The 27,481-nt window shown below is 35.4% G+C and overlaps 1 protein-coding gene across 1 annotated transcript in view; it reads right to left on the bottom strand.

Annotated features, from left to right (window-relative positions):
- The window catches only part of csmd3b (CUB and Sushi multiple domains 3b), a 509,580-nt gene that overhangs the window by 179,070 nt on the left and 303,029 nt on the right, over positions 1–27,481 (bottom strand). The window contains 9 exon segments of the mRNA XM_051137233.1: positions 3,762–3,950; positions 5,256–5,471; positions 6,146–6,262; positions 8,808–8,996; positions 9,127–9,314; positions 11,737–11,875; positions 14,503–14,697; positions 17,153–17,479; positions 18,349–18,531. Of these exon segments, the coding sequence (XP_050993190.1) occupies positions 3,762–3,950; positions 5,256–5,471; positions 6,146–6,262; positions 8,808–8,996; positions 9,127–9,314; positions 11,737–11,875; positions 14,503–14,697; positions 17,153–17,479; positions 18,349–18,531 (1,743 nt within the window).

Below are 27,481 nucleotides of genomic sequence, written 5' to 3' on the forward strand. Positions count from 1 at the left end.
CCCTAATTGTTGCCTAGAAGGTCCATTTGTCCTTATTTTAAAAAAGGACATTCGTTTTTTTTTTTTTTTGCAATGTAAAATCGATAGTTGTGATGGATGGGAGGGAAAGCTAAGGCCTGTGTTACTGTCAAGTGATTTTGATTAATACATCGCCTTTGTCTACCTCCCCTCAAGTGGAAGGTATGCTTTTAATCCAAAACTAAAAATACTCTCAGCTCCTCCAGGTGTTACAGTACAAAGACGCACACTCATCGGGGTGAAAAATGTGGCAAAGATTAAAGGGATAGCTCGCCTAAAAATGAAAATTCTGTCAGTAATACTCACCCTCATGTCGTTCCAAACCCGTAAGACCTTCGTTCATTTTCAGAACACAAATGAAGATATTTTGTCATCCAAGATGTTCATGTCTTTCTTTCTCCATATAATGAACTGCTATGGTGCTCCGATTTTGAGCTTCCAAAATGTAGTTTAAATGCGGCTTCAAACAATCCCAAATGCGGTTGTCTTCCTCGGCTGGGATCATTTACAACCGCATTTGGGATCGTTTAAAGCTGCATTTAAACTGCACTTTGGAAGTTCAAACTCGGGGTACCATATCAGTCCATTATATGGAGAAAAATGCTAAAATGTTTACCTCAAAAAAACATAATTTCTTTATGACTGAAGAAAGAAAGACATGAACATCTTGGATGACAAGGGGGTGAGTACATTAAATGTGAATCTTTGTTTTGGAAGTGGATTTCTCCTTTAATACCTTGGGCCTTAAGTTGAGTTGCTGTCTATGCAGGGTAAGAAAGCTGTTGAATTTCAATAAAAATATCTTTATTTGTGTTGTGAAGATGTACGAAGGTCTTACAGGTTTGGAACAACATGAGGGTGAGTAATTAATGGCAAATTTTTATTTTTTGGGTGAACTATATCTTAAATGATGTTTGCCACCTGTCATATAGCGTAAAAAACAGAAGATGACAATGTAGTGTGTAGCTAATACTGCTGTATAAAACCGTGTCAGAGATGACAGACAAAAGTGACACTCTATACTCAAAAAAAGATTGCTTGCCAGTGTGGGAGTATTTTTGGATTTTGTAAATAGATAAATGTGTTAGTCACCCCAGTCTGCAGGAAGTGCAGATTCTTTTGTGCATTTTTGTATTGTTATGGTTACAAGCATTATCTCCAACTACCTACACTCGTATTTCAGTGTGATTCACTGGCTAAAAAAGGAGAAAACACTAAATTAAATATGAATCTGACTCACTCAAAAAAAGGATTTTTAATGTTTAAATTACTTGGTTAAAAAGAGCAAAAACAACTAAATTCTAGAAATGTTCTTACCTAACTTATTTCCATTATTTTCAGCCCTCTTAAATTTGTAAAAACTAATTGAGCTTAATCATTTTGTGTTGGGACTACATGAATCATTTTTGTTGACACAACTAACTAAAAAAGTGGACATGCAAAGAAGATCAAACGCCCTTTATATAAAAAAAAGATAAAACAGCAATGTAGGATGATTTTGACGTTGATGAAGAAAGGAGACGTTTTTTTTTTTGACATATCATAACTGATTTTGCTGAGTTAGATGTGTTCAACATATTTTGTTGACCCTGGAACAACATTTTAATTAAAAAAATTTAATCTTGACCACATCCCTACACCTAAACCAAACCTTACCCATGAGTAATCCCTAAAATCAGAGGAACTGATAGATGAATGACACTGATGTACAAGCACCAAACACTGATTGTAAGCCTAAACTTCACAAAAACTATAAACTGTTTTTTCAAATCTGATTGGTTAATCACAATGTTGTTCCAGGGTCAACAACAACGTTGATCCAGGAACGTGTTGTACTTGGTAAAATCAGGTTCTGCGAGACAAGACGAGCATTTGAGGTTAAAAAGTAATAAATTGTCAATCGTTTCGAAAATGACAGATCGTTTCGGTAGATAAGACCCATTTAAAGCCATTTGAAGCTGCATTTAAACTGCATTTTGGAAGTTAAAACTTTGGGGCACCATTGAAGTCCATTATATGGAGATAATTCCTGATTTTTTCCCTCAAGAAACATAATTTCTTATCGACTGAAGAAAAAAAGACACAAACATCTTGGATGACAAGGGGGTGAATAAATTATCTGTAAATTTTTGTTCTGGAAGTGAACTTCTGCTTTAATATGCCAATATGTATTTTTGCTAAATACTCAAAAAATAACTTGCTCAGTCAACTTAAATTAGAAAAAAACTTTTCCAAGCAATTAGTTCAGATCCATACAACAAGACTAATACAAGTTCAATTAAACAAATAATGTTAAGTTGGTTCAACAAAACATTGTTTAACTGAACTTGTTTTAGTCTTGTTGTATGAACCTGAACTAATTGCATGTAAAGTTTACCTTAATTTAATTAAGTTCACTTAACAAGCTATATTTTTTTGAGTGCTGACAATTTTTTTCTCAACATAATTTTTATGGATATTACAATAATATTGCTATTGTGAATCCTTTAGGCCATGATAATTGTGTATTGAAAATCTGATATTGCATCAGCCCTAATAAATGTGACAAGCAAATAGGTGGGGGGGGTTTATTTGTGTAGGTTCCCTGTGCCACTAATACATAAATATACCACTGGATGTAGTAACTTTGTTTGGACCTGATCCTTGATCTCCAGAACTGATTAGTTTTCTAGCACTGGACAATGCAATACACAAAGAGAATATTGTGGGGACACAACCTCCTGATTGAGGGTATAACAATATAAATAAATAAATTTGACCACAAACAGCCATGATAAATGCAGTTATTATTTTTTTCAATTAATGTGAAAAATGGCCGGTGACCCCTCATGACCGGAGGAAAGTATGGAGTCACTAGCAAACCTCCGAAAGTTCTCCATTATTATAATTGCCATTTTGTTTATGCCCCTGTCTTGTGACATGCATGGCCAACTTCCAATTGATGCCGCTTCAGCCCACTCCGTCTACGTCTGATGAATGCTTTATTGCCGAGGAGTCACTTACTGACGCCGGTGAGCAAGATACACTGAGAGATACAATCAAGAAACACTGAAACATGACAATAGCAGCACTAAATCACTCCAAACGCTCTCGGCAGGAGCCAGCCGAGCTGAATTGTGAAAGCAACTGTGAAGGAAGTTTGGCGTGGCAAACCACCCCTGTCCTGGAGTTTATTAGCTCTAGGAACCAAAATGGAAACGTGACCCCTCTGCACGGAAACATGATGACTCTTTGTGTGTTTCCAGGGAAACAGCAAGAACCAATTACTCTATCGTAATCAGGCGAGTGACCACGGTCATATTGGAGAGAACAGTAGCTCATGTCATCATTCATTTACCATAATTTCACCCTGTATTATATATACATATAACATTAATTATTATTATTATTGTGACAGCCTTAGTCTTCATTCACCTGCATTATAATGAAATAGTTTTTTTGTTTATCTTCCACTAAAGAATACAGTCATATAAGCTTAAATAGATGTGAGGGAGAGTAAATAATGATATATATTTCATTTTGAGGTGAACTGAGGTGAACCTTTTACTGTTTGAACCCCTCTGATTTATCCCCCATAAAAACAGGTTCATTATTAAAGGCATTTCTGTCATCGGGCTGACAGTCAAAGTGAACTCGTCAGCATTATCTTTCTTTAGAATCAGCAATATGTCCATGTGGTGTGCCATTTGGTAATGAATCAAGAGAATAAAAGTTTAAATGAATGAAAACAGCTGACAACGTACCAACACACCTTGGCAGAGGTGCGCTCCACATGCGCCGACCCCCTCCCAGGCAAATGATTTCTGGTGCTCCCTCCAGGCGGTATCCCATATTGCAGGAGAAAGTAAGGGTATCTCCGATGCCAAAGCTGTAACCGTTTCGGCGCCCAAAATGTGGCACTCCGGGATCCTCACACGGCTCCAGGTTGTATTCTGTGGGAAACAGAATTTGAAAGATATCACATAATAAGCATTATTTATTATGGGTAAGGGGTAAACGTAATAAAATTGAAAATATGAAAATATGAAAATATTTGTATTGTTTTTTTTTCTCTTTTCTTGTTTATTTTTGAATTATTATGGAAACCCATTTCCACCACTGAATAAACAATAGGAAATTACCACTTTTATTATTTCTCACAATTGTGACTTTATAACACGCATTTGTGAGTTATTAAGTCAGAATTGTGATATAAACTTGCAATTCTGAGAAAATTACTTTTTTAGACTCCATAACTCGCAATTGTTTATACAGTTTATATCTCACAAATCAGAGAGAAAATTCAGAATTGCAGGAAAAAAAGTGAGACACAAAAACTTGCAATTGCGAGATACTAACACTCATTTGCGAGGAAAAAGTCAGAATTGCGAGTTTACATCCTGCTATTCTGAGAAAATGTCAAAATTGCAAATGTTAACTCACTACATTTTTTTATTCAGTGGCGGAAACGGGCTTCCATTAATTACGGCTCTACTTTTTAAATAAGTTTTATTTATTTTTTATTTTTATTAATTATTTTATTTTTAATTTTTTTTATGTTTTTAATATAAAACCATTTACATTGTTTTTTATTAAATTTACCATTGGCATTTCTATCACAAATCATTTGGGTTCTTCAAAAATATTAAAATGTTCGGACAAATGATACGAAAATATCACAATACTGTAGATGAGTCAAAGATGAGACATCCAATTTTGGTATCTACGTCAAATTCCATTTACAATGTTTCAAATAGCTTTCATGAATATAAAATGTCAAAATATGAGCGAAATAATCTTACATCATTATTTAGCGTATCAAATATATTTATACAAAATGATATGATATATTTTACTATATTTTAATTTATTAAAAACCTCTTGCTGACAAATGGCTAAAACCAGGCAGTTTAAAGGATAGTGGCAAAGACTGATAAACATCTAAAATTACAATTAATTAGTTCCACTGCACTGTGATCCTTAAACAGAGTCATCTAATGATTATTCGTCAAATTTTTTTGATATATTAACTATTTTTACACTGAATGACATTTAGTGAGCATCTTCTGTGAATCATGGTAAAAATTTGTGATAGTCATTGTTTTTGCTCAGAATAAATAAATTTAAACAGGACACATTCTAATGTGTTTTATTGTTTGATACTTTGATGCTATGACCCAGATACCCTATATACTGTAATAAGACTCAACTACTGTCCCTGTGCCCTTCAGAGAGGTTATTCTCAGGACATCGCTCACCTGAAAATGTGATGTTGAAACCTTCGTAGGAGATGGAGAAATCAGATATGAAGCGGAGCTGGGCTTTGAAGTTGCCATAGAGCCCCGCGTTGATGGGCGAGGGTAGTTCTGCGCCTGTGAGGCGGGCGAGCGGCTGAACAAAACTCCCATTCTCAGTGATGAGCAGATAGTCATGATGATCCTCCAGGTGGAAGGTGTTAAAAGTGAACTGAACGCCTATTGGGGAAACAAAACCAATGCACAAATGAACCAACTAATAATATGGTTCAAGATTTTGGTCAACCTTTGACACGACTGTCTGGCGGAGCTTGGAGAAGGAAGAAAGAACGAACAAAAAAGACTAAAAGGAATGATCAAGTGTTTAGGGTCAACTTTATTATATGAGGCATGAGGGACTTGTGGGCCCCACTAAGGGTACAGCCTACTCATTAGGCCCAGGAGAACGGAAGCCCGTTCATTAAAACTTTTTTCTCAAGCCCTGTGAATTTAAGCGACGGCACTTGGCTGAAGTCATGTAGAACAAAGAAAAATTTGATACTGACCCTTTTTGCCTTTTTGTCAGAAAGGGAAAAATGTATTTTTAGTTCCAACTGATCTGTCCACTAAACATAATGGCCTTCAAAATTGATATGCATTAGCAGCCATGGGAAATTAAAATTCAGAGGAACTGACCTCAAAGGTTGTATAATGATATTTCAGAGTAGGGCATGGACAAGTACCTAAATCTGTATTCATGAAAGTTTGTACCTATGGCTGGCTTTACCTAGACGATGTGATAGACTCTTGAAGCTTGCTTTTCAATTTGTACATTAGTCTGAGCATTTGGCCTGTCAGAATGAATGCTTATATAGCTTTCATTATATATATGCATATATCAATTGTTGCTTTACCTTTGCCATGGCTGACCTCCACAGTCCAGGTGCAGTTAAGGGAGCTGGGGTAGACCTCAGGGTATCCCGGGGACAGGATGGTGCCTCCCGGTCCTCGAACATCACCGCCGCAGAGTGCTAAAGGGCAGAGGGAGTAAGGTACTTAAACAGACCTTTCACTTAAATTCAATATATGTAAATGGAAATACATAACCACAAAGGATTTTACTCTTCTATCAGCCCATATTCTGGACTTATGAGTTAACATGTCAAAGGTGAATTAACATTTGTATCCAGAGATGTTCCTAGAGACTGAATCTTCAAAGCACTTGAATAGAACTACCGTTCAAAAGCTTCATTTTTTAAATTATTATTTTGGTAACACTTTACAGTAAGGTTTCATTTGTTAACATTAACTATGATAGTTAATATGAACAATATTTAAATATAATTTATTTATTTACTTAACGTAATTAAAATGTAAAGTTGTATCTGTTAACATTAATTAATGTACTGTGAATTAACATAAACATGAACTTTTGTTAACATTAACAAACATTAATAAATATATTGTTTATTGTTAGTTCATGTTATTTAAAGCATTGACTAATGTTAACAAACGAGATCTTATTGTAAAATGTTAACATTATTTTTTAAAAGAATTAATATTTTTATTCCACAAGGATACATCTAAAATAAAAGTATCAGTAAGTCAAAAGTGACATTAAGACATTTATAATGTTACTAAGTTCTATTTCTATTTCAAATAAATACTGTTCTTTTAAACGTCCTATTCATTAAAGTATTCTGAGGGAAAAAAAAAAGTATTATTTTTCCAAAAAAGTATTCGCAAATGTAAACATATTAGAATGATTTTTAAAGGATCTGAAGCACTGCCGAAATTCAGCTGTGCCTTCACAATAAACGATATTTTTTTTTGAAAAGAAAACAGCTATTTTAAAATATAAGATTATTTAACAATATTGCTGTTTTGACTGTATTTTTTGATCAATAACTGCAGCCTTGGTAAGCATAAGAGACTCTTTTTAAAACTGTAAGACAGCCAGATTGTTTGATCCATAATACATGTGTATCCATGACAATTCAGTGGGGTCCAAAATCTGAGACAACTAATGGAAAAGCACTTTTCCACTTTAATACCATTCACTGCTTTCCATTACCAACAATATTATCGGGATTTGAGTGATAAAGCAGTTAATAAGCTGTAAATTTATCAAAAATCTTAAAATCAGACCTGGGCGAAAAGAAGTCGTCAATAAAAGCCCTTTTTTTAAATTTAAATCCATTCACTTTATAGTTTCCATATACATACACTACCAGTCAAAAGTTTCTGAACAGTACGATTTTTAATGTTTTTTTAAAGAAGTCTCTTCTGCTCAGCAAGCCCGTATTTATTTGATCCAAAATACAGCAAAAGCAGTAATATTGTGAAATGTTTTTACTATTTAAAATAACTGCTTTCTATTTGAATATATTTTAAAATGTAATTTATTCCTGTGATCAAATCTAAACTGTCAGCATCATTACTCTAGTCTTCAGTGTCACATGATCCTCCAGAAATCATTATAATATGCTGATTTGCTGTTCAAGAAACATTTTTCAAGAAACAATTATTATTATTAATGTTACAAAACATTTCTATTTCAGATAAATCAGTTATTTTATATATTAAAAATATATTTTGGATCAAACTTTGGATCAAATAAATGCAGGTTTGGTGAGCAGAAGAAACTTCTTTAAAAAAAACAATAAAAATCTTACTGTTCAAAAACTTTTGACTGGTAGCGTATAAAACATGCCCTGTATGATTCCATCCATATATCCATTTTCAAAACCACTTTTCCTACTGCATGTAGGGTCACAGGGTTGCTGGAGCCTATATTTAAATAAAAATACTTGCGTAAAATAAAGCTTAATAAAAGAAAAAAAAAGGTTCTACTTGAATCAGAAGCATACACAAAACAGCGTGACTATTTCTTGGAATAGGAAAACACTCAAATTGGTTGAAAACTTCACCGCTCTTTTACCTCATATAATGGATGCTATCTTTGTCTCAGTACCCATGTGGTTTTTTTTTTTTTATTAAACACTGCATGGTGCTCAGTGGAGGAAAGATCTACAGTATCACACAGCCCTCTGCTACCTGAGACGGCAGTACAGGCAGGTGCATGTCTCTAATGTATGCTGCATTTAGACTCCAAGTGAGATGACTGCACGCAGTAAAAAGTGCCCCTGGATGTCTAATCTGGTGAGCGCATCAGTTCCTATCAGCTGAAGCAGCCTTCACAGCAAATTGCCTCTCAGAGTCCTCCTCAGCGATGGGCTAATGGCCTTGCATTGAATCACATTGTTTCAGTTTAGCTGCCTTCGAGAAGGCAAAGCGAAAGAATGTAATCAAATAGCCGAAGGACAGGCAGCCTAAGGAGCTCTGACGGGGTAAGACATAGGTAACGTCTTTCATCCAGCGTTGAGCGGAGGTTTCATTCCCAGCACAAGTCTGCTATTTAGCACTGTCTTGCTTTAGTAATACGGTCTATTAAGCTCGTTTTGTGACTCTGAATCTCTTTTATTTGAGATGTAAATCAACACATCACCTTTTTTTCTTTTACAAACAGTTTCATTCACAGCTCGTTTTTTCCTACGAATGTCTCAAGAGACCAACCGTCACAGGTGGGTAGTGGGTGGCTCCACCAGTGGTTCTTTTCACAGACCAATGGCTCTTCGTGGCTGAGGCGGTAGCCCGAGTCACAGCCGAAAGACACGGTGGAGCCAATGGAGAAATCCTGACCGTAACGAAGACCGTTGACTGGAATCCCTGGATCCAGGCACGAGTAGGCATCCACCGTTACGCCTAGGAGTAGTGTAACAGATGAAGCTTAGAAAAAGTATTTTGAGAGCATTCCAATTACTGTATTTACTGCCTGCTGGTGCTCCATATTAACAAAAGCTGCTTTCAAATGGCAAGTTTACTGTACACTTACTTTCATACAGGATCTTGAAGCCACTGTTTGAGCGGCTGTTGTCAGTGGTGAAAAGCATGTACAGGTGGTTTGCGCTGCTGAATAGGAACTGAGGCACCTGGGTGCCGTTGAACGAGCCAATTAGAGGAGAGAGAAGATTGGGCCCATCGTGAAGCTCCAGGAAATCACAATTCAACTCCGTCTGAAATCTGGATGGAAAAATAGAGAGTAATTAAACGTCCTTCCCGGCAATGATACAACTTTCCATTCATAGTACACTACTGTTCAAAAGTGTGGGGGCGGTAAGATTTTTAATGTTTTTGAACAAAGTCTTATGCTCATCAAGGATGCATTTATTTGATCGGTAATATTTATAACATTATTGCAAATTAAAACAATGGTTTTCTATTTGAATATATTTTAAAAGGATCATGAAATGAGAAATCAATATTATAAGAGGTCATTGTACTATGAAAACATTCTACATTCTACAAATTTTACATCCCCTTTTCAGAATTATTATAAATGTTAATTATTTTACCACAATAACAGGGACCATGAAAAAGCATATTATTGTTTATTTTGTACTGACCTGAATAAGATATTTCGCATAAATGATGTTTACATATAGTCCACAAGAGAAAATAATAGTTGAATTTATAAAAATGACCAGGTTCAGAAGTTTACATCCCCTTGATTCTTAATACTGTGTTGTTACCTGAACGATCCACATCTGTGGTTTTTTTGTTTAGTGATAGTTGTTCATGAGAATTTTTGTGTATTTTAACCCTTTCTAACGATTTTGAGATGCATCTTTTTACACTGAGGACAACTTAGGGACTCATATGCAGCTATTACAGAAGGTTCAAACACTCACTGATGCTCCAGAAGGAAACTCAATACATTATAAGCTGGGGGTGAAAATTTTTTTAAATTGAAGATTAGGGTAAATTTCACTTATTTTGTCTTCTGGGAAACATTTTCTGTAGCCTCTGAAGGACAGTACTAAATGAAAAAAATATGATATTTATATGATAAATAAGAAAACTTTACACATCTCCATTATGTTCAAAAGTTTTCACCCCTGGCTCTTAATGCATGGTTTTTCCTTCTGGAGCATCAGTGAATGTTTGAACCTTCTGTAATAGTTGCATATGAGTCCCTCAGTTGTCCTCAGTGTGAAAAGATGCATCTCAAAATCATACAGTCATTGTTGGAAAGGGTTCAAATACACAAAAATGCTTGAAAACCAAAGAATTTGTGGGACCTGAAGGATTTTTCTGAAGAACAGAAGGCAGTTTAGTTGTTCGGGACAAACAAGGAACTCATAAACAACAATCACTAAACAAAAAAATCACAGCTGTGGATCATTCTGGTAACAACACAGTATTAAGAATCAACGGGATGTAAACTTTTGAACTATTCTAAAAAAAAAACAATAACATGCATGTATGATCCCTTTGGTAAAATAATTAACATTTTTAATGATTCTGAAAGGGGGTGTAAACTTCTGACCTTAACTGTATAAGTTTCAGAACTCAAAGCTTTTTTGTTAGTCTAAAAACAGCTTATATTGAAGCCAATCTGACAAAATGACAGGTTGTGCCACTTCATGACGTAAAAGTGTGGCCAAACAATGCCTGCCTCCACATGACTGCATGTTTAGCCCCGCCCACCGATTCGCACACATAGTGGGTAAATAATGAGACAGACAAATGCAGGTCTGCTCAGAAATCAGACAATAAAGAAGGCTCCGAAGACAACAAAGGTCCTTTGTTCACCTGCTCATTTTACAGCAAATTCTTTTACAAACAAGGCACAATTAGACACAGTAATGGTGTGCAACACAAATGTGAGTAACTGGTTACTATTGCTTTGTCTGTTATTACAGACCATTTGATATGTACTGAGTACTTACAGTAAGTGTTTTTAACCTAAATCATAGCAGTGTCCAACTATGAAGGATGTATGCTGTGAAAGGATGCATACACAACTATTAGCCAATCATAGCAGTGGGCATCTATTTCTGAGTCTACAATTCGCCACACCTATTTAAACAGAGCGGTCTGATGAGGGGTCAAAACAGGACAGAAAATAGCCTATTACTTCTAAATTAGGATGTTTTTTGATGTAAAAAATTTTGATAACAATATAAGTGGACCTCAGAGAACAGTACAAAATAATAAAAAAGGCACTTCATGACATCTTTAAAATATAATTTATTCCTGTGATAGCAAAGCAAAATTTTCAGGAGTCATTACTCCAGTCTTCAGTTTCACATCTATCAATGCTAAAAATAGTTGTGCTGCTTACTATTTTTGTGGAAACCGTGAAACTTTTTTCAGGATTTTTTGATGAATAAAGTTTGCATGAACAGCATTTATTTGAAATCTCGTGTGACATTGTAAATGTCTTCACTGTCACTTTTTATAATTTAATGCATCCCTGCTGAATAAAAGTACTATTTAAAAAACAAACAAACAAAAAAATCTGACTGACCCTTAACATTTTAATGGTAGCGCATTTACACTATCCAGATTTCTTTGTTGTTGGAAGTTCAACTTTTCAGTGAACCATTTAAATAGACAGACGTACAAAGACAAAAATATCTATTCAAATTAAAAAGCATACTTCTCAAATGTGATCTTGATGGAGCGTCCGGGTTCAGCCTCTATGACCCACTCACAATTGAGCGAATCTTTGTAGTAACCAGGCCACCCAGGAGACAAAATAACTCCACTAGGAGCTGAAAAGTGGCCTCCGCAGGGAGCTGTAGATTAAGAGAGATGTATTTTAGTTGACACACACAAAACTACTGTTTTTGTTTTCATTTTGCCTATAATCACATGTATCCAACCTGGTCTAATGACAAAAACATACTTGTGGGAACGTTTTTGCAAGACATTAAATAAGTACGTACATATCACTGCAGTTTCCAACAGAAATGTCCATTGAGTAGCACCGAAACAATGTTTGAACAGACATATGGTACGTTTTATGTGACGGTTTTGTACGTGTTACTGCAGTTCTAAAACTAAAAACTAAAAATGTCCATTTAGTGGCGCTATAACTCTAATGCTCCGTGATGTTTTAAAATAATGTACCATCTGCACTACACCTAAATTTACTCGATATAATGAACAAAAGTGAATGTGACGTGAAAACACAATCGCAAGCATGCCGTTTTAGCTTGTTTTTCGATCTCTCATCTTTCAGCTTTTTCATCGCCGGCTGAGCTACTGAGCAAGCTTGTTATGTCCATAAAGCGATACATATGGAGCTGCAATCATAACTGTGTAAGTAAACGATTACAAGAGCTTGCTGTTTTACCACCTCTAGTGTTCATTTCTGTTGGAAACTGCAGTGATATGTAACGAAACGTTCCCACAGATATGTTTTCATCATGACATAAGGTAGCATGTACAGCCATGGCCAAAAATATCGGCACCCTTGCAATTCTGTCAGAAAATGCAACCCTTCTCTCAGAAAATTGTTGCAGTTGCAGTTGTTTTGGTAATCACGTTATTTTGTGTTTGCATTGGAACAACACAAAAAAACACAGAAGAAAAGTCAAATCTGATTCCACACAGAACCCAAAAAAAACGCACTGGACAAAATTATTGGCACCCTTAACTTAATATTCGGTAGCACACCCTTTGGAAAATATAACTGAAATCAGTCGCTTCCTGTAACCATGAATGAGTTTCTTACACCTCTCTACTGGAATTTTGGACCACTATTCTTTTGCTCCAGGTTATTCAGATTGGAAGGATGCTTTCTTTTAACTGCTGTTTTGAGATCTCTCCACAGGTGTTCGATGGGATTCAAATCTGGACTCATTGCTGGCCATTTCAGAACTCTCCAGCGCTTTGTTTGTAACCATTTCTGAGTGCTTTTTGAAGTGTTTCTCAGGTCACTGTCCTGCTGGAAGACCCATGACCTCTGGTGGAGACACAGCTTTCTGACACTGGCCACTACGTTGCACCCCAAAATTTTTTGGTAGTCATCAGATTTCATGATACCATTCACACAGTCAAGGCATCCAGTGCCAGAAGCAGCAAAGCAACCCCAAAACATCTCTGAACCTCCACCATGTTTGACAGTAGGGACTGTGTTCTTTTCTTTGAAGGCCTCATTTCTTTTTCTGTAAACAGTGCCGTGATGTCCTTTACCAAAAAGCTCTACTTTTGTCTCATCTGTCCACAGTACGTTCTCCCAGAAGGATTGTGGTTTTGTCACATAAGTTTCGGCAAAGTTCAGTCTTGCTTTTTTATGCCTTTGTGTCAGCAGTGGTGTCCTCCTGGGTCTCCTACCATAGCGTCCCTTTTCGACAGATAGTGCGAGCTTACACTGTTGTACCCTGTGACTGCAGATTACCTTGAATTTGTTTGGAAGTTAATCAGGGTTCTTTATCCACCATTCGAACAATCCTTCGTTGTAATTTTTCATTAATTTGGCTCTTACGTCCACATCCACAGAGATTAGCTACAGTGCCATGGGCTGTAAACCTCTTGATGATATTGCGCACAGTGGACACAGGAACATTAAGATCTCTGGAGATGGACTTGTAGCCTTGAGATTGTCCATGTTTTTCCACATTTTTTTTCTCTCAAATCCACAGACAACTCTTTACACTTCTTTCTTTTCTCAATGCTCAGTTTGATACACAACACAAAGGTTGAGTCAACTTTTCTCCATTTTAACTGTTTGCAAGTGTGATTACTATATTGCTCACATCTGTTACTTGACACAGCTGTGTCTAAATACAAATTACAGGAGCATCACATGCTTGAAAAGCAATTATTTCTTACAATTTTGACAAGGTGCCAATAATTTTGTCATGTCCATTTTTGAGTTCTGTGTAAATTTTTTTGCAGTGCAAACAAAAAACAATAAGCATGTGAATACCAAAACATTTGCAATTGGAACAATTTTCTGAGAGAAGTGTTGCATTTTCTGACAGAATTGCAAGGGTGCATATATGTTTGGCCATGACTGTATGTGTACTTAAATCAGACAACCAGTTAAATAATAAAGACTGTACATTAAACCTTAATTTACATATTTACAATACCATTAAACCTACAGTAAGGTGTTAAAAGTGCTGGTGGGCGACTCTGTTAGTCTGTCACTCTACTCCTCTGACCATATGAATAGTGTTACTGCATAATTAGAAACATGCTGAGCGAAATTCAAAGGATTGACAAGGATTTTAACGACAGATGACAGGCTGCTCACCACCACATGCCCTCCGGTTTACATGCCCTATTAACCCCTGTCTCTGTGACCCACAGGTGACTGTCTATTCCATTTAGACTCACACAGAAAACTAGTCACAACTGTCCACTTATTGGGGACTCCTGTCTACTTCTAGTGGTAGCTGGCCTTAATAAATACCTTCACACTTTGGAATGGGGCCGCTCCACATCACCTTGCCACCGTTCAGTTCACAAGTGATGGTTTCTGCTCCCTGGGTCTTAATGAAGCCATCCTCGCAGATGATCGAGATGGAGCTGCCTAGCTGGAAACTGTCACCGAAACGTCTGGCGTTCAGGGGAACTCCTGGATCCGGACACTCATTATGGCCAAATGCTGTAAGAATGAATGACACAAGATAGTAATCTGGAATTGGAAGTGTCATGAACAGGCTTTCGCCATAGATTTTCTGGGTAGTCAAAGCATTTATGACACCACAATGTCACCGACCAAAAAAAAAAATATCACTTTAACAAGTGGATGAGTTAAAAACAAGGTTGTTAGAAAGATGAAAAGTTTGAAAGACACTTCATCTCAGGTGGTGAACTTCAATTTGCCCTACACTCAAAGAATAAGGATTTGTGGTAGTTTGTAGGACAGGTTTCCACCCAAGGTTTTGTTTATTAGGCTTAGTGTTATTGACCTTCCAGCTGTTTTTATCATAACTCCATGAAGCATATATAGAGGCCCAGGGTGATTGGCCAAGAAAGCTGCTGTCCCCACAACACCCTCAGAGTCTGATGGATGTCTAGTGACAGGAAAGGCCTACAAGAAGGACATGACGTTTGTCAGAATGAATACAGATTTAACGTGCTCCATCAGGGCACTGACAGCTCTTAACAGACAACAGTTAGGTGTCAGTCTGTTAAAGAACTCGATATTAGCGTTCGACCTTAACGACTACTGTAGTGCACCTAATATGCATGCAAACTGATGACTACTTTAAGGACTTTGATGGATTATCGTGACATTTCACATCTCCTTTAAGAAGGACCATCAAGAAGGCACTGTGTAGATTAAAGTCATGTATGTGGTAATGAGGGGCGGAGGGGAGATTCGGTGCGCTGGTGGAAATACAAAGGATTTGACATGCCTGGACGTTGCCGTAAAAGGACACTCTTTCATTTTTGTTTGTTTGTTTATATTTTAATCCATAATTTATATTTTATGGAACATTATGTCGGTCTTTCAGTAAGTGTTAAAATGACTAAAGATGCTTATTAACAAAGTTTTTCTTTTCTAATTGTTTTATTATTGCTAATGAAGGATGAAAAATGTGAATTATAATGAAAATGAATTTTAATTGAAACACTTTCATTTAAACTGCTTTTTTATGCTCACCAAAGTTCTGTTTATTTGATTAAAATACAGTTTAAAAAACCTAATATTATAAAATATTATTGCAATTTAAAATAACAGTTTTCTATTTTAATGTACTTTAAAATATTATTAATTTCTGTGATGCAGCACTGAATTTCCTCAGCCATTACTCCAGTCTTCAGTGTCACACGATTCTTCAGAAATCTCTCTAATATGCTGATATATTATCAATGTTGGAAACAATTGTACTGCTTACTATTTTTTTGGAACTATTGAGATTTTTTTCAGGATTAATTAATGAATAAAGAGGTAAAAACAACAGCATTTATTCAAAATATTTTTTTTTTTCTAACAATATAAGTCTTTACTATCACTGTGTATCAATTTAACACATCCTTGCTGAATAAAAGTCAAAGAAAGAAAGAAAGAAAAAAAAAAACTGAACCCAAACTTTAAAGTGTAGTGTATATTGTTAGAAAAAAGAATCTATTTTAAATAAATGCTTTATTAAAAAAATGTTTTACTCATCAAAGAATCCTGAAAAAGTATCACAGGTTCCAGAAAAAAAGAAATTCCAAAATTGATAATAAATCAGCATTTTAGAATAATTTCTGAAGGATCATTTGACACTGAAGACTGGGGTAATGATGCTGAAAATTCAGCTTTGATCACAGGAATAAATTATATTTTAAAGTATATTAAAATAGAAAACAACTATTTTAAATTGCAATAATATTTCACAATATTACTGTTTTTTCTGTATTTTTAATAAAAAACAGGCTTGATGAGCAGAAAATATTTCTTAAAAAACATAAAAAATATTACTAATCCCAAACTTTTTGAACGGCAGCGTATATAGTTTAATATATATATACAAAATTTAATTTAATAATACAATATAAAGGTAATTTAATTACATATTCATATATAATTCAATTACATATAAAATTCAAATATATATTTAAATATACTGTTGTTCATCGAGATCTAAATACAAATACGAATATAAATATAAAAAAGTTTTTTAAATAAAAAAAAACTACTGTAAAAAGTACTGTATTGACGTTATTGGACTAATTATGTATTTATATTATATTTATATTTTTAATATTTAGATTAAATATAAGACACATTTTATAAAAAATAACTGAGAAAGAATAAAGGATATTTTTATCAAAAGACAAAAACTGTTAATAGTACTATAAAAGAAGGTACAAACGGTTGCTTTCAATGTGCTAAATTATTGCTGTTAAAACATTTTTTAAAGATAAGATTATATTATTAATCATTACCAAAAAACAAAAACAACAGCAACAACAACAGGACCTGCTATCAGTACACCTTAACGCACAACACATGCTTAAAACGAACTTTACGTCTCATGCCGAATTCATGCTTCATATATGTTTAAACAAATGCTCCATGCAGACGTAATGCAGTTTAGAAACCCATCTAAAAGTGGCCCACGCACTGGTGTAGGTGATGTTGAAACCTCTGCCCGACATGGAGTGGTCAGCCTGGAACTCCAGACGGAGAATGTTGTTGTTGCTGGTGAGGTGGGACGGCACCTCTGCCCCGGTGAAACGGCCAAGCACAGACGAGTCAAGCATCTCTCCATCCTTCACGGTCAAGATGTCGTATGGAGCCTCCAGGTCAAAGTCATTGAAGGCCAAGTGGATACGGCTGCCGGGCTCTGATAGGATCAGCCACACACAGTTAAGGTTGTTCCCGTAGCCCTCTGGGTAATCCGGAGAGAGGACTGTGCCCATGGGTGCAGTGAAGTTTGAAAGACAGGGAACTGAAAGAATAAAATAGAACAGCTACTAATTTCAATTTAATTTAATGTTTTTTTTCCCATAATGGCACACGCCGGCAGCCGGCAACATATAAAAACATGCCACATCATACATCAGTGTAATAATACAGCATTTAGCCATGTGTATGCGTTTAATATGCCATATGGAGACTGTCACTCCAGTGTTGATTAGGTTCTGCGCTTTCTGATGAACTGCATTTATGACATAGATGGACTTCGGGCTATAAATAGAGCTGATTTGTTCAATCTTCCAATTAGACGTGGAGAAATTTCAGCTATGCATTTTTTAAGCAAAGAGCCTACAGGTGAAATATCAAAATATAGCAGATGTCAGTGCAGCTGAAGGAGTCTCTAGGTTGGCTGTATATATAAGCCAATTATTTCAGCTCCCTCAGAGATCTCTGCATTCATTTCGAAGAAAGGCAAAGACAGGAAAGTTAATAAAATCCAGTTTTAAGGACATTCTTATGGAACATGAAAAATTTGAGTAAAAAAATGAAGTGTGATTTCTGTGCCACTGGTGTCACATCTAATCACTTGTTGGCTAAACACTTTCAATATCTGCCTCTGGTCAGCTAACATATATTCCCACCAATTTATTTGAGGCAGTATTTTTACTGGAAAGGGAAAAAGTATTTTAACATAAATTTCAATTTCAAAATGGTACTGCTTAAAATAGGACAGATTTGAGAACATAAAACAAACACTTTGTTAAATTTAGCCTAATTTTCTTGATTAAAACGGTAAAATAATACATTATAAAACTTGTTGTAGCACCAAACTAGGACAGGAAAAACATTTCCAAAGCAATTAATCAGTCTGCAACGTACAGTAGCACTGACAGAACTCACAAATGCAGATGGGGATGTTGGCAGACCATTGGTTGTTGTTCTGACAGGATATTGTCTTCTCTCCAATGAGCTCAAATCCAAATTGGCACTCAAAGCGTAGCACGTCGCCATTAGAGAATCCATCTCCTTCTCTCATCCCATACAGAGGGGTGCCTGGGTCCCCACAGCTCTCCTTGTCGATTTCTACAGAGAAAGGATGTAAATAATAGTGATTGGTAAACATCACATGTCCACTTTCCACTGCTGCAGAATACTGTACGCTTTACATACAGTAAATATACAATATATATAGCCTCCTGACAACCAGCTATGGATTATTATCGTCTGTAGAGGACATCATATTTTAGAGAATTTTTCTGTGACCTTAAATGTCACAGAAAAAACCTTATGGAAAACCTTAAAACCTTATGGAAATATGATATTTTGTAATGACCATTTAAATTTGACAAATTTTCTAATTGTTTGCCATTAATCAACATCTCAGGAAAATGTTATGGGGTTTCAAATCAAAATATGACTTTTATGAAAGATGACATCAATTTCTTACATGTCCACTGTAGAGGACACCAGGACTTTAAGCATGTTTGTTAAAGGGGTCATCGGATGCCCATTTTCCACAAGTTGGTATGATTGTTTAGGGTCTTAATGAAAAGTCTCTAATATACTTTGATTAAAAATTCTCAACGGTTTTGTAAAACAACACCCTTTTTACCTTGCCAAAATCAGCTCTGCAAAAATCATCTCATTCTAAGGGGTTGTTCCTTTAAATGCAAATGAGCTCTACTCACCGCACCCTTCTCTTCTCTCTGTGGAAAGACGGTCTTGTTTACATTAGTCTAAGGTAAGAGCTCATGTCAATCAACTATTGTGGGAGCGGCCTCTGTGGGTGTGACGGCACACCGACAGGCATCTGAGAATGGCTCGATTTGAAAAAGGGGATATTATTTTTGCAGATTATTTTTTTTATCATTATAGGGTAGATTTGTACATACACTGCCAACACACATTAATGTTCAAACAACATGAAAAAGTGAACTTAGCATCCGATGACCCCTTTAAGCATTTTGGGAGATGCAACAGATTAATTTACATATCAGTATTGCATATCTGTTTCATTAATGCTAATGAAAAAAGGATGAAAAATCTGTTGAACACACATACACACACACACGTTTGTTTTTGTGCATTGTGGGGACTTTCCATAGACTTTATTGCCATAGACGATATTATCTATCCCCTAACCTAACCCTAACCCTAAACCTACCCCTTACAAGGAAACATGTTTGCATCATTACACTTTCAGATAAACACCATCTTTTATGCTGTTTTATATTTTATATATTTAATATTTAATAATACAATATATAGGCATTTTTATATTATAAAAATATAAAATATAAATATATTTATATTACATATATTTAAATATACTGTTGGTAACTGAGATATAATTTAAAATATAAAGGAAAGTTTTTTATAAAAAAGTACTGTAAAAAGTATTGTTTTGACTTTTTGACTAATAATTGTAACAAGCTGCACACTGCTTACGATAATTCATCTAAATATAATAATTTATAACATAATTGACAACGTATAAAGTATATTTTCATAAAAAGACAAAAACTATTTACAGTACTGTAAAAGTTAGTTTCAAAGACAGACTCAATATGCTCAATTATAGCTGTAAAAACATATTATTCAAAGATTATCTTTAGAATCATTACTAAGAAAAAAAATCAGTAAACACTAATTCACAATACATGCAACAAACAAACATTGTATCTCATGCAGAATTCATGCTTTACATATGCATAATAATATTCCCATGACATATTGCATATTATTATAAAAGAAAAATTATTTCCCATTATTACTCTTCTTTTTTACATGCTGCCCCAAAAACACATTAATATGCTAATTAGATACAATGTATATATACATTGAATATAAGGGGAAAATTTCCCCTTAAGCATTCCACACATGTTGCAAAATGGTATATCAAATCATTCTGTTATATCTTTCATAACATAAAGTTCAAAATCATCTTTATACAAAGTTTGGTATATATATATATATATATATATATATATATATACACACTTTGTTTCATGTGCTCTAAACATTGTAATGACATGAAAAGATACTAAATTCAATATATATATATGTATATATATATATGTATGGGATGGGAACAAAAAACAATGAACAAAAACAACAGTAGACCGAACAGTAAACTTCAATAACACTACAAAAACTGCAATAATCCTGAATAAAAAAAAAAAAAAACTCAACTACAATAATCCTAAAAAAAAAAAAAATGCAATAATCAGTAATTTAGTATCCATTCGCCTGGTTGCTTTGACTGCAATTTTTTTCACCAGAAAAAAAAAAAATGCTAATCAGACAGCATGATCTTTCTGGTGCAGCTGGTGGCCCAAGGAAGTCTTGCTGGTTGAGTTCCTAGTTAAGAGAAATTAACTGTCAATTCCTCTCCATGTTAAAGTGCAAGATAAATCTACAGACTTATAGCAAATTACTAAATTGTAGCTTTGAAACTGGCACCAAACTGCACTGCAAAAATCCAATGACGGACTGATTTCATCAGATGTTCTGCACCTCACGGGAATTTGACTGGAACAGAGTGCCACCAAAACTCTCTGTTCAGCCTAGATAAGCACCAGCACCTGGACCCTTTAATGGCAGAGCCGGCCATCCAGGACGTTTGCACCACGAGTACAAAAAACGACTCTGGGGGTCACCATACCTAGATAACACCTTTCATCTGCATAGCATTGACTCAGTGGGCGGCAGGCTGCTGGAATGGGCAATACATCTTCCCAGACACTTTGTGCGGCCATGCACAATTGAACTATGAACTCTGTTCCGAATAAGGATGCTTGAGGGTTTGCCAAAGGACGGACGGTAGAAAAAACGTCCACTAAATTTCATTTAAAACCAAATCAAAGTTTGAACATGTAGGATGGGGATTTCTCCTGAGGTATAATGGAGGTCTTTGGCCAATGCTTGATGTATGGCATTAATTTCCGACATGACAGTCTCTTTATGACTACTACAATGCTTTACTCCACTGGTCAATCGTGAGGGGTGGCTAGGGGAAGGTTAGGCCATATTTACTGCTTTGTATTTATGATGAGGCAAAAAATAAAGCACAAATTGTTCGTTGGAGCTGATGGTGTGTGAATAATCCCGAACAGCGCTACACTCCGATGTGAGGTCAGCGTGTCAGATCCGAACCTCTACGCTTCTCTCACGCTGCTTAATGTGATGGGGTTTGGTGCACTTGTAAACCTGAGGACCTCACTGTGAAGATCAATTGTGCTAACAAGTTATCCAATCAAAGGCAAAAGCTTGATTCTGTATATGTAAGCACAGACGGCCCACACAGGGGAAGTTTGGGGCCTGTGTTTTTCTTCTTGAAACAGCCAGGGAATTACAAAGTATCAGTGAACTTTGGCATGTAATATATCAAAAAGCATTCTGAGCATTTACCATATAGCAGGACTCATTAAGCCGGCCTTCACATAAAAGCCTATAAATAAATTTAATCTCAAAACCATTTCTTATTCATTGGAAAATGGCAAGTAATTTATCTCTCCCTTTGTGTATCCCATGGATATTGTTTCATTTCAATAATGCTGACTTTATCTCTCTCAAGAAAGTGCTCATTATCGCAAAGTCGAGTTTTATGTGGAGTTGAGACACAAAACGAGGCACTTCTAAAACACGACTCACATGAGTCAAGTACACGCAGGCAAACTCCCAGGCGGAGTTTTATTTCTTTGAAGCATTCCATTAAATGAGGTTTTTAGACCACGTTGAAGATATCGATGCGGTCTGGCCATGCGGAATACAAACAAATTCATCTTTAAAAGAAGCAATGTTAATAAGCTTGGCCAGAGCTGTTAAGCTTGGTAAAACTGCATTTGACAGCATATGACAGCCACAATCTCATCCATATCACTATAAAATGTAGCATTCTGTGTAGAATTTAAATGGGTCCAAAACATTTTGTGATTTGAGCCAATTCATGCATACGATCCGCTCTGTGCTATCGTGTTTCTAGATCGGAGCAGACTGTGTGCACGCTGCTGCGGTTTGCGTGAAGCAGCACAAAACCAGATTCTTTCTCCCAAATGGAAAACATAGTTACCCTATATCAGTGGTTTTCAAACCGGTCCTGGAAGCACCCCTACCCTGCACATTTTGTATGTCTCCCTTATGAGACACACTCAATTCATGTTGTGCAGTTTCTACTAATGAGCTGATGAGTTAAATCAGGTGTATTAGATGAGGGAGACATACAAAATGTGCAGGGCAGGGGTGCTTCCAGGACTGGTTTGAAAACCACTGCCCTATATAGTGCACTAAGTGCAGAAAATACGAACTCTGTGAACAAGTGACCGATTTCGGCTGCAGCTTTAGCATCTATTAAAGTGTAGGGGGTAGGATTCCAGAGAGCATTTGATTGGACAGAAAGTTTGATGAGAAGCAGAAGTGCAGAGTGATGTCATCAAAATCGTTGATCCATATTGGCAGAAGTTAGAGACCGTAAGTTTTGAATGCTTATATCTTCTAAATGTAAATTTTGTCATTGTTTTGGAGCATGCTAGCTTATTGACAACTGTAAAGGAGAAGTCCAATTCCAGAACAACAATTCAGAAATAATTTACTCACCCCGTTGTCATCCAAGATGTTCATGTCTTTCTGTCTTCAGTCATAAAGAAATTATGGTTTTTAAGAAAAGCAGTAGACGCGCATCCCAGAGCCTGTGCTACATGAGCTTTTGTGCTCAAAAAGTATACAAATTTTCATTTTTCGAAAAAAATTAAAGATCATTTCGCTAGATAAGACCCTTCTTCCTCAGCTGGGATCATTTAGAGCCCTTTGAAGCTGTATTTAAACTACATTTTGTAAGTTCAAAATTGGGGCACCAATCAAGTCCATTATATGAAGAAAAATCCTGAAATGATTCCTCAAAAACCATAATTTTTTTATGACTGAAGACAGAAAGACATGAACATCTTAGATGACAAGGAGGTGAGTAAATTATTTGTAAATTGTTGTTCTGGAAGTGGAGTTCTCCTTTAAGACTAACATATTCATACTAAAAGCCAAAAAATGTCATTTTGATGGCGAGACGCTGTAGGTGAATGGGTAAAAAATATTAACTAATAGTTATTTACTATCATAATAGTTACTTACACAGTTGATTGATTACATTGATAATTGCAAACATTTTTTGTATCGCAAGTTTTCTAAAATGTTAAGTTTAAACATGCGAATAAGGCATTATTTAGTGAAATATGCACTAATTTGCATACATTTCTAGTACAAAAATCTAAACACTGGATGAAGGCAGTTTCAAAAGTTTTTGACATATTAGAGTCAAATGTGTTTACGGGGGAATTTTGGGTATCTTATTTTTGTCACTCCATAATTCAGAAAATAATTAGAACAAACAGAAAACAATATATTTCCACCATTTTTAGGGGAATAAAATGATGTATATAATCAAGCAAATTATACATGAACAAATCCCTCTGTAAAAACCTTCAGGAAATAAACAGGAATAAATAGATAAATAGGTGTGTGTAAGTGCTACTGAAGTGGAGATTATGAATTTATTTCATCTCATTTTGAGAAAACAGCATTTAAAAATATGTATTGTAATTAAAATCTATTGACACAAATAGATAAGGTGCTATATAAGAAACACTTAACAGTCTTTTAGATGTTTTCTTTCTACTAACTGTATTTTTGCCTACAGTGTCTCCCCTCTTTTCTGGGCTTTTTGTGGCTTTAATGGACAAGACAGTAGATAAATGACAGGAAAGTACTGGGCAGAGAGAGGGGAGCAGGATCGCCAAAGGACCTAGAGATGGGAATCGAACTTGGGTCGTTGCAAGCGAGACCTTAAGAAAGACCTGAGTAGACTGTTCCTCTTGGAATTATTCAACAAAAGTTTCAAAAAGGCCATTTAACAACTCTTGTAACCGGTAACAGTCAGTAATCAGGATCTACATTCAAATTCACCACTAGTTTCTTTCCATAACACCTGTGCTTCTTACAAAGTCAAACTTGCAGTCTTTAAGTTAGCAGCAGAGACTCAAGGCTACCGACATCAAATGGAGGATAACTAAACTGAGCATATGGCTATACATATTAAACGAGCACAGCCACCTACACTAAGTTATCAAAGACATACTGTTTGAAGATATTATAGACACCAAAATAAACCTCTACTGCACAAAAAATGTGCTTAAGGAAAATGTTCTTAAATCTTAATCTAGAGATTTAAAATCAGTTCAAAAACAGTCAAGCCACAACTCAAAAGCCCTGATGCCTTGATGCTTTTTATAATTTTTATTATTTTTTATATGCCAAAATGCATATAAATAACAATGAGACCGCCGGAGTTAAGAATAATAGGCCGATTTGCATTGTAATGAATACAAATCACGGTAACACTTCAGCAGTGCCTGTCTACACTTTTAATATGTTAATTTGAACCTTTGGGATCAAGAAAATGTGTTATGTTTTTATGTCATTAAGTTTGTCACAAAAAATAAGAACACAGTACACCCTCAGAGGTAAAACACAGGGGTATAAATTCATCAACGGAAAATGACAGATGTAGCTGTATTAATAAGCGAAATGTAGCCATCAAACTTCAGTCACGTAAACACAATTAATGACCCGTGTAGATTATGCATTTGTCACAGATGTCAGTATAATGGAGTGCATTTGAATTGTAAGTGTACACTCATAGATGGGATAAACTATATCTCTTCGGTGCTCTAGGGCAGTGCTTCTCAAACAGAGAGTCACAACCCAAAAATGTTCTTTATTCAGCCAATATATTGTTATTTCATAACGTTTTTTATGTGCCAGATAAAACACTGGGTAAACACTTTTTAAAATCTATTGAAATAGGTTTTGCAATTCTTTGGCTATTCTCCTTATAGATTCACATCATGTCCTTTCCAAAAGCTGAAATATCTTTTACATTCAAATAATCATTTTAAATATGTCATGTGACCCTTTTGTGCAAAACCGTGACCTGACAGGAAAATTAACTACTGGGGAACAAGACAATTGAAACCTCAATATTTCTTCCATTGAATGAATAAGTGCTGTAAACCATTAATGTGTTCATTTTGAGGTTGGATCTCTCAAAGGGACCTTGATTTATATTATATATCACATATAATACTCACATCATATATCATATGGGTTCTCATTGGCTTTTAATCTGCATAACAGAATCTGACATTCAAAATCTCATTCAACTCTCATTCAACCTTACTTAATGTTAAACCCATGATATTCTTTCAGTTAGAACAGCTCCATATTAGAATAATTCTAATAATACTGTTCTAGACTGACACTATAATGGTGAATATATGAAGAATATTTTGAATTTTTTTTTTTTTTTTTTATTGTGGCATCCCATAATAGTGGGAGCCACCAAGCTCATCCGTGCTACATTATGTATGTTCAAGCTATAGATTTTTTTTATCCTCTCATGTATGACCGTTAGGTATTTATGATTGACAGCTCCAATTAGATCTATAAAAATTGAAAATTATGAAAGCCACTGTGCTTTTCTGTGGCATCTATAGGATGAATTATAGTAGGTGTAGAGAAGAAAAGCGAAAAAAGACAAATCTAATACAATCTGTAATATTTTCCCCGTCTCTCCCAGGGATATCGTACAGTAATCTGTTTTTTTATTTTTTTTTTATCTTTGGTCTTGCACTTAAGGGGATTCATTTGCTCTCTCGGTCTCTTTCTCTGTCTACCTCAGTCAGTCTCTCTCATTATACTGAATGGCACGCTGTTCATCACCCCGACACTAATTTATTACAAAACCTTGAGGGAGGAGAGATAATCAAAGATATGGGTTTTGTAGGGATTGCTGCTTCTATCAAGTGAATGTAGCTCATGTGTTCGGGATGAAAGTTAGTTGCCGTGCATTCAGCAGAGACCACTGAAGTGATTTGTGGGAACTGCTTGGCTTTTATGCACACTGACTACTAAGAATGTACACTGAATACTCATGCAGGAAATAGTGGACATGTCCAGGTAAATAATGTCTGGCCTTTTGATGTCTAAACTGCTTTGCAGCGGATGTGAAAAACACTTTCTCACTTGATCAGAAAACAAGGATGAAGGTTGGATGTTTGATTGACTCTGGGCTTATGCCAGACAGGTTGTTTGTACAATTTTGGTCTACCTTGTTTTCCCTTTCTGTTTGTTTGCAGTTGCAAATGAAGCTGTTTGGTCTTTTTTTATCACTCTGCCACACTTCCTCAATTTAACCTTGACAATAGCGTTGCCACAGTCACAAAATTTTCCCCGACAATTAATTATTTGTTGTACTATGGAAGCCCGTTATATAAACCTGAGGTAAAAACTCGCAATTCTGACTTTTTGCATTACATTATATAAACTTGCAAGAGCAAGAAAAAAAACTTACAATTGTGAGATTTAAACTTTTCTCAAAATTTAGTTTACATATCGCAATTCTGACTTTATAACACACAATTGCAAGTTATTAAGCAAGAATTCTAAGAACAAATTCTAAGAACATATCACTCTTTTCATATCACTCAATTGTGAGTTTATATCTTGCAATTCCGCGAAAAAAAAAAAAAGTCGCATGATATAAACTTGCAAGTGCAGGAAAAAAAGTTAGAATTGCGAGATACAAACTGCAAATTTATATCTCGCAGTTCTGACTTTATTTCTCAGAATTGAGAGTTTATGTCAATTCTTACTTTGTGAGTTTATATTCCACAATGCTGACTTTATAACTCACAACTGCAAATTTATCTCAAATTCTGACTTTATTTCTTGCAAATGCAAGTTTTTATCCCACAATTCTGAGAAAAAAGTCAGATTTGCAAGTTTATATCTCACATTTCTGATAAAAAAAGTCAGAATTGCTAGTTTGTATCACGCAGTTCTATGAAAAAATACATAATTGCAAGATGTAAACTTGCAACTGCGAGAAAAAAGGTCTGAATTTTAAGATATAAACACAATTCTGAGAAGTCTTTTTCTCACAATTGTGAGTTTATATCCCACAGTTCTGACTTCATAATATGCA

Source organism: Labeo rohita, chromosome 19 (assembly GCF_022985175.1).
Source record: "Labeo rohita strain BAU-BD-2019 chromosome 19, IGBB_LRoh.1.0, whole genome shotgun sequence".
Classification (NCBI taxonomy): Eukaryota; Metazoa; Chordata; class Actinopteri; order Cypriniformes; family Cyprinidae; genus Labeo; species Labeo rohita.